This window comes from Suricata suricatta, chromosome 17 (genome assembly GCF_006229205.1).
Source record: "Suricata suricatta isolate VVHF042 chromosome 17, meerkat_22Aug2017_6uvM2_HiC, whole genome shotgun sequence".
Taxonomy (NCBI): Eukaryota; Metazoa; Chordata; class Mammalia; order Carnivora; family Herpestidae; genus Suricata; species Suricata suricatta.
In genome coordinates, this window is record NC_043716.1 from 42,677,734 (window position 1) to 42,686,716 (window position 8,983).

Here is an 8,983-nt window from a genome sequence, read left to right on the forward strand (position 1 = left end):
AAAAAAAAAACAAACCCTAAAAAAACCAGCAGCTCCCTCTCGTGGATAGGCGTGGTTTGATGTGGTAGGTCTTGGAGGCTGCTCTCAGAGGCTCCGCCTTGGTGTTTGCGGAGATTAGATAGGCAGGCGGCACACCAAGTTCTGCTGAACTACGAACTGTAGGCCACTCTAATGAGTCCGATCTCCTTTTGCCACGGTTGAGCAGAGTTGTATTTTCCAGGCCTGCCTCGGTTCAAAGTTCCAATCCATGCACTCTTTATGCTACCACAGATGGTGTTTTTGTTTTGGTTGCTGGCTTCTTAGGGGGAGGAATCGGTTTGTCTTGGCTCAGGCTGGGATTTCGGCTGACCCTGCCTGAGGCGAGATGGCAACAGGAGGTGAAGTGCGCACCGTCTCAGACCCAACCCCCCGCGGGGATCGTGTTAGCGTTGGGGGAGGAATGAGTGCGCAGCTGTTGCCTGAGGTGGCCGGGAGCTGCTGGAAATGAGCTGGGAGCTCCTGCAGCCTGTGCGCGCACCCAGGTCTCCACCGCAGCCAATTCTCTGCCGGGATCACGCAGAGGTGGGGGCTGTTTTTCCCCTGTTGGCACCCGGGATTCAGGTTTCGCCCGGCGAATGCTGGTGGCAAGATGCGCCGTGGAAATGAGGTGCGTGCTCCCACTCCCAAAACCGAGGTCGAAATGAGCACCCCTGACACCACAGCTGCAGCAGTCGCCGACTCCTCGCCAAGATGGCGCTGGGCTGGAAGCTGTTCCTTCCCTTGCACTACCTGGGCTCGAGATTTAGGCTACCCAGCAGTTATCTATGGAGTGAGCTTCTCTCTCCAAGCGCAGTTAAGCATTCTTTACCTCTTCCCCAGAGACAGTACTATGAGCGTGTTCAGTCTCTCTGTCTCTTCCCTTTGTCTCAGGCTCCACGCGCTTGCCCTGCATTGGGCTGGGGCTCCCACCTCCCCTGCCCATCTCGGGCTGGCCCATTTTCCAATCTCCCCAGTTCGCACTCACTCACTCAGGTATCCTTCAGGTTCTCTTCCTTCTGGAATCCGTATTTTCTCCTTCCGCTCTTGCAGATGAGAGTAATGTCCTTCTCAGTTTGATCAATGGGGCAGACGAAGTTTACAGAGCTCCCTTCCTCTCCACCATCTTGGCTCCTCCCTCCAAAAAAAAGAAAAAAATTTTTAATTAAAAAAAACCTTTCAATGACTCCTCATACCTTATATGCATTGTGTCTTGCAATATTCCAGGCACAGTGCTAAGCATTTTTATCATAAATTAATTTATTCATTCATGTAACAATGTCTGTTGAACACCTAACACCTAGCAGTCTCTATTTCAGCCTTAGGAATACAGCCATAAACAAAACAAATGAATGTAAATTTTGTGGAGCGAGAATTTTTATCTCTTTTTTTCACTACTCTATTCTCAAATGTAGGCAATCTGATGTGTCTAAACTGTTAGCTCCAACCAATCTCTTTCAACCATCTTTCCACTCCCTACGTAACATTTTTCCCTCAAACAAAATTTAAAAGCTTTAGTTTACCACACACAGTGCTCTTCATTGCTCCTTTTCCTGAAATTCTTTGCCTTTCTCAGTGATAGACAGTAACATAATACCATAAACAATGGCTTTAAATGTATACTAATCATGTGTTATCAGCCATTCCTAGAGAAACATGGAGTTAGGAACAGAATGAATCCAAAAGATTTGAGAGAACATTTTACCTAAGATAGACTGTATGATTCAAACAATCTTAGTGCCCCTTGCAGATAATGAAGCTATCTATTAAAATCCAAGAATTATAAATTTAAAAACGACAAGATATAGTGAATAGCTTTCATCTAGACTCGTCTCTAGTTCATAATTTAAGTGTTTTATGCTCTAAGCTTTTTTTTTTTTTTTTTTTGAGTTTGGATTTATCAGGTCTAAATTTTGTCTTGATTTACAGATCAAGGGAAGGTCCAACTAAACACATTGATGGAAGAATTGAGTTCTAGTTTAGGTAAGTGAAAAGTTACTTAATTCTTTACACTGTTTAAATGATAGTTTCTACCATCCCTTTATTTGTTAATTTCACTATTTTAACTTTTCATTAATTAAATATTTCTGCTTTGATAACTTTTTTTATATGTATAATCTGCACTTTTGCAACAGAGGTACTAGGTCTTTATGTAAGACAAGAATTTCAGAATTTAGGTTATAACTGAGATACTGCATGCAGTAGAATTATTTGAATAGGTCATTGACAATGTAATTTTCTGAACAGTTATATTAGCTTTATTGTATTATATGTAGTATTTTCCTCCAACATTATGAAGACATGCCTTTTATTATAAATAAGGGAAAATATGATATTTTTAAGTCTGACATTTCACTCCACATAATACAGCAAGTGACCTTAAGTCTTTGTTTTTCATCTAGCAATAGAAGATGGTATTGTACAAATACATTTTGTTTTGTTTTTCATAATTTGTATTCCTTTGATAATGTTCTATTATAGTCATGGCAACAGATTTTTCTTAATAATGTGGGAATATTTTTATTCCTAATTCTACCTTTTGATCCTCTCTCAAACAAAGCCACAGGAGAGATCATCAGGAACTGTCCAGGCCTTCACTATTGCTGATTTTCCTTGAGATAAGCTGACATCTGAATGTCAGGATAGTTTCATCCCGGTTTTGTCTCTGAATCGTTTGTTTAATTATTCGTTCATACAGTGACTACATAGAAGTGTTTAAGATTCTGAAAAGCAGACCTCAAACAGCTGTGAGACAGACAAAACTAGCTGAAGGTATTCAAAGAAGGAAATGGAAGGCAGTCTAGAATCATGGTCTGGTATTTCTTAGGCCTGAAAGAAAACTAGTCCCAATAATGCCTAAGTCTACCTTACGTAACCAAATTGTCTTTTCTTAGATAAATTGGATCTATAGTATGAATCCAAGTACAATATGCACTGTTAACAATGGTGCAAATCCCCCTCTTAGCAAAAGAAAATTTAAGGAAAGCTTGTCATTTATCTAGGGAATCTTAACTGGCTTATTGTACTAAATAATAGGGCATGAACTGTATTGTATGCTAAGTGAGCCACAAATTATTTTGATTACTGTAGATGGAATACATTATACTTAGAAATCTGTTCCACTGGATATTATTTTTCCCCCAGAAAAGTCTCTATTCCCATAGACTCTTTATAAGAAGACAAGATCCACTAAGACTATTGGAAAGTCATGCACAATTCATACACCTAAATTGTCAATCAGCCCCATATCAATTCTTTAAATTGGTTTGCTAGTAAAAGGCTGAATTATAGAGTTAGGATTGTCCTAACTCTAGCAAACTGTCTTTAGTGAAACTTAAATTTTTATAAGTTAATGGTAGTAGTAAGGGAGATCATGAAGATTATCATAGACTAAATCAGAAGTTTATAATTAATAAAAAGAATACACATGCCAAAAATAAGAATAAAAATATTTTAAAAATATACAAAGCTCTGGCAATCAGTGTTTTCTTATTCTCATGATCTTGCATGAAACTCTACTTCATGAAGTTTTCTACTTGTTCTTAGGATCTTGCATTTTGGGTCAGCAGTTAACTTACATGAACCACCTGCTTCTTTGACTCTCTCTGGACTATCTCAATTTGAGGTCTCTGATGTAATTTTCCAATTCTGATAATGTCTCTTAAATTTTCCCAGAAGCTTTTTTGTTCTAAAGACAGTGAAGTTTCTGAATAATAGACAAAACTTCTTGTATAATCATGAATAATTACGAAAAGAAAACATATTGCCCTGTAATTGAATAGATAAGATGGGACATTCTAGGTAGGTAACAGGATATCTAAAAGTTTTTTAGAGGCACCTGAGTGGCTCAGTCGGTTAAACCTCCGGCTTCGGCTCAGGTCAGATCTCACGTTCGTGGGTTCGAGCCCCGCATCGGGCTCTGTGCTGACAGCTAGCTTAGAGCCTGGAGCCTGCTTCCGGTTCTGTGTCTCCTTCTCTCTCTGCCCCACCTCCTCTCATGATCTGTCTCTCTCTGTATTAAGAATAAATAAAACATTAAAAATTTAAAAAAAAAAGGTTTTTAGCCAGCATGTGTGCTATGGATTTTTGACAAGAAAGTGTTTCAGCCCATCCAGAAAATAACCATAATATTATTAGTACATATCCATAACTCAGAAGCAACTGTATAAAATCCATTTGGATATGCCCACTGGTCCCTTAAAGTATAGTTCTGATTCAGGGCTCAAGGTTACATTAATTTTATGTTAGGGTGGCATGAATTAGTGATGTACCCTAATATAATACAAAACATCTTAATCAGTATTTCATATGGCAAATTTGAGGCACCTGATTGAGTGTCTGACTCTTGATTTTGTCTCAGGTCATGATCCTAGCATTGAGTTCAAGGCCCACATCAGTCTCTGTGCTTAGCTTGGTGCCTGCTTGGAATTCTCTCTCTTTCTCCCTCTGCCCCTCCCTCACTTGCTCTCTCTCTCTCACTAAAAACACAATTAAAAATACAATAATGTGGGGGGCGCCTGGGTGGCTCAGTCGGTTGGGCCTCTGATTTCAGCTCAGGTCAGATCTCATGCTCGTGGGTTCGAGCCCCGCGTCAGGCTCTGTGCTGACAGCTAGCTCAGAGCCTGGAGCCTGCTTCCGGTTCTGTGCCTCCTTCTCTCTCTGCCCCTCCCCCTCTCATGCTCTGTCTCTCTCTGTATCAAAAATAAATAAAACATTAAAAAAAATTTTTTAAATACAATAATGTGGGTAATTTACTCCTACAGTGATGTGTTGTTTTATGTAGGATTTTGGCAAGTAATCAATTTGAAATGTATCTGATGCAAGTAGGTAACAATCCTGGCTTATCCTCATGGATATTATAACCTGACCATTCCAAGTATTTCTTTACAAAATTGAAGTCAAATTTCATGCTTCTATAATGGAATCTTTGAGTCTGATCCTACATGTGTTTCTCTTATTTATAAGAGGTCATTCAAAGAGAACTTTAGTTTAGGGATGCCTGGGTGGCTCAGTCAGTTAAGCATCCAACTGTTGGTTTTGGCTCAGGTCATGCTCTTGCAGTTCATGAAGTGGAGCCCCATGACAGGCTCTGCACTGACAGCATAGAGCCTGCTTGGGATCCTCTCCCTCTTTCTCTCTATCCCTCCCCTACTTGCATGGGTGAGCATGCTCTCTCTCAAAATAAATACATAAACTTAAAAAAAAAAAAAGGAACTTTAGTTTTAAAAAATTAAAAGATGAGCCACAGACTAGAAGAAAATATTTGCAAAACACATATCTGATAAGGGACTTATATCCAAAGTATTCAAAGAATTCTTAAAACGAAACAATAAGAAAACAATCCTAATTAAAAAGTGAACATGGGTACCTGGGTGGCTCAGTTGGCTGAACATGACTTTGGCTCAGGTCATTATCTCACTGTTCATGAGTTCGAGCCCCACATCGGAGCTTTATTCATAATTGCTGAAACTTGTCAGTGCAAAGCCTGCTTCATATCCTCTGCCCCATCTCTACCTCTCCCCACCCTCTTTCTATCAAAAATAAACATTTGAAAGAGTGAACAAAAGATCTGAATATTCACCTCACCAAGGAAGATATACAGATGGCAAATAAGGATATGAAAATATGGTGAACATCGTGTGACATTAGGGAATTGCAAATTAAAATGGTGAGAGAATGCTACATACCTACCTATTAAGAATGGCTAGCAAATGGAACTCTTATTCATGGTTGGTGGGAATGCAAAATGGTATACTCACTTTGGAAGACAGTTTGGCAGTTTCTTACAAAGCTGAATCTTACCATAATCTTACCATAAAATCCAACAGTTGCAAATTAGGTATTTACCCAAATGAGCTGAACACAAGTCTACACAAAAACCTGCACGCAAATACGCATAGTAGTTTTATTCATAATTGCTGAAACTTGAAAGGTAAAAAGATGTCCTTCAATAGAAAAATGGATGAACAAATGTTGGCCCCTCCACATAATGAAATATTATTCAATTATAAAAGGAAATGAGCTATCTATCTATGGAAGATACTTAAATGTGTACCTGCTAAGTGAAAGGAGGAAACTTAAATGTGTACCTGCTAAGTGAAAGAAGCCAGTCTGAAAAGGCGACATACATATTGTGTGATTCTAATATATGACATTCTGGAAAAGGCAAAACTATAGAAACAGTAAAAAGATGAGTGGTTGCCAGGAGTTTACAGTGGGTGGCATAGGGAGAAGAGATATTCCCACAGGTGAATTTTAATTTAGATCAGTGAAAATATTCTGTATGTTACTGTAATGGTAAATACACGACATATTGCATTTGTCAAAACCCATAAAACTGTATAATACAAAGAATAAACACCAAGGAATATAGCTGGATCAGTAAGAGAAAAATATATAGGCACCTTCCAGAAGAATCTATGTGAAGGCTTCCTATGCTCTTCTTCTTATGGAGGGTCACACATATCTTCCCTCCAGCAGCAAAAATGTAGTTTCACATGTGTGCCCAGGGAAGCCCAGTAAGGACTCAGTGCCCAAGGTTTTTTACTGGGGGCTTCTCACACATGCACTCTCTGCCTAACTATCAATATACCAGACTCCCAGAAGAAAAACAAATATTCACCATAAATCGTATTGTTTGCACAAGTCTAGGCACAAGGACCCAGGGACCAGATGCCAGCCAAGTACCAACCTGACAAGCAGACTCTTCTAAAGATAATAGACCTACACCTGCTATGTTAACTCTTTTCTGCACAGTCTATTTAGTAAGATGATCTGCTTAAGCATTTTATCTAGTCTTTATATTATCTGTTTTACTGTGGGCTTCCACCTTTATGATAGCAATTTCTTTGAGCAGCATCAAAGCACCAAGTAATAATTACTATAAAAGCATATCACCAATCATTTAGTTTTACCAATTTGAAATCTCTAGAAGGGGCCAATGTTCAGTCACTTGAACCAATCTTGTGTCTGTTAAGGAACTGGATCTTTCAAGAGAGACTGAACTAATTCTTGCATATTTAGTCTACTATGGTCCCTTTTCACTTTAAAGACAAGACCCATCAACAAATAATATTAAACCATAGTGTGGTACTGAAGTGTCCAGATGATCTATTTAGGACATGGACACTTCTTGAACTATAGAAATTATAATTACAGAAGTGGAATTCTTCTCCATAGGGTAGAGATAATAGAGTCACTGGATTGAGAGTGTTACACCAATGGATAGTAATATGGGGAGAAAGTAGCAATAGTCCATAATTAGTAACCAAATATTCAAAACAGTATTGGATATTTCCAGTTAGCAGTAGAGATTATAATTATATACATACAGTGCCATCAGATTTAAATATAATCTTAATATGAGATCTGAAGATGTTTTGACTAACATTAGAAAAGGCAATTTCTCTGAAGCAAGGAGGATATAGCCAAGGCGACTGAATTAAAGGATAAGCTATAGTAAGCAATGGGTCTCCTAATGTACAGTATTGATGCGCTGTGTTAACGCTCCTGCAGTGTCACCTAAGCTCATGCACTGATAATCTAGATGAATCAGTCTGACTCTTATCTTGAATATTCTTTCTCAAAACAAAAAATTTCACCTGAAGCACAGTTTATAGTTTAAAATTATTAAACATACAAAGAAACAAGCCACCATGAGTAAGGCACCCATCATGAACAGCATTTAGCAGATTAGCAAAGATTTTATATTTTGTAATTATCAGGCCAAAAATTATTAAATAAGCCTGCTTAATATGGCTTAATAATTAAAAGAGAGGCTTGAACACGAGTAAAGAGCAAGATGATTTGAGGAAGGGCCAAAAAAGACTTATGAGAAATGAAAATAGTAAAAATTTAAAACATTTGTATGTTTCTTCCAGATTGTCCAGTTTGTTGGCATATACTTTTTCATAAAATTATTTTAAAATTCTTTAATTATAAATAATTTTATAATTAATATTTTTTGTAATTCTGTGGTGTTGATTGTGATCTCTCTTTCACTCGTGATGTTATTTATTTGGGTTCTTTCTCTTTTCTTTTTGATAAATCTAGTTGGGAGCTTATCAATTTTGTTAATTCTTTCAAAGAATCAGCTCTTAGTTTCATTTATCAACAATAGCCAAACTATGGAAAGAGCCCAAATATCCATCAACTGATGAATGGATAAAGAAGATGTGGGGTCATAGACTAACGGAATAGAGTAGAAAACCCAGAATTGGACCCACAAGTGTATGGCTAATTAATCTTTGACAAAGCAGGAAGGAGTATCCAATGGAAAATAGACAGCCTCTTTAACAAATGGTCCTGGAAGAACTAGAAAGCAACATGCAAAGGAATTAAACTAAACCAGTTTCTTACACCATACACAAAAATAAACTCAAAATGGATGAAGGACCTAAATGTGAGACAGGAAACTATCAAAACCCTAGAGGAGAAAGCAGGTAACAACCTCCTTGACCTCAACCACAGCAATTTCCTACTCAACACATCCCCAAAGGCAAGGGAATTATGAACAAAAATGAACTATTGGGACCTCATCAAGATAAAAAGCTTCTGCACTTTTATCAATACAATTAATACAACTCATAGGCAACCGATGGAATGGGAAAAGATAGTTGCAAATGACATATCGGATAAAGGGCTAGTATCCAAAGTCTACAAGGAACTCACCAAACTCCACACCCAAAAAATAAATATTCCAGTGAAGAGAAGGGCAGAAAACAGGAACAGACACTTCTTCAAAGAGGACATCCAGACACATGAAATGATGCTCAGCGTCAAAGATGGCCAACAGATACATGAAATGATGCTCAGTGTCACTCATCATCAGGGAAATACAAATCAAAACCACACTGAGATACCACCTCACGCTGGTCAGAGTGGCTAAAATGAACAAATCAGGAGACTATAGATGCTGGCGAGGATGTGGAGAAATGGGCACTCTCCTACACTGTTGGTGGGAATGTGA

The 8,983-nt window shown here is 38.3% G+C and overlaps 1 protein-coding gene across 1 annotated transcript in view; it reads left to right on the forward strand.

Annotated features, from left to right (window-relative positions):
* The window catches only part of LOC115281646, a 138,891-nt gene that overhangs the window by 100,831 nt on the left and 29,077 nt on the right, over nt 1–8,983 (forward strand). Inside the window, exon 44 of the mRNA XM_029927064.1 lies at nt 1,945–1,998. Within this exon, the coding sequence (XP_029782924.1) occupies nt 1,945–1,998 (54 nt within the window). The remainder of the gene's footprint in view (nt 1–1,944; nt 1,999–8,983) is intronic.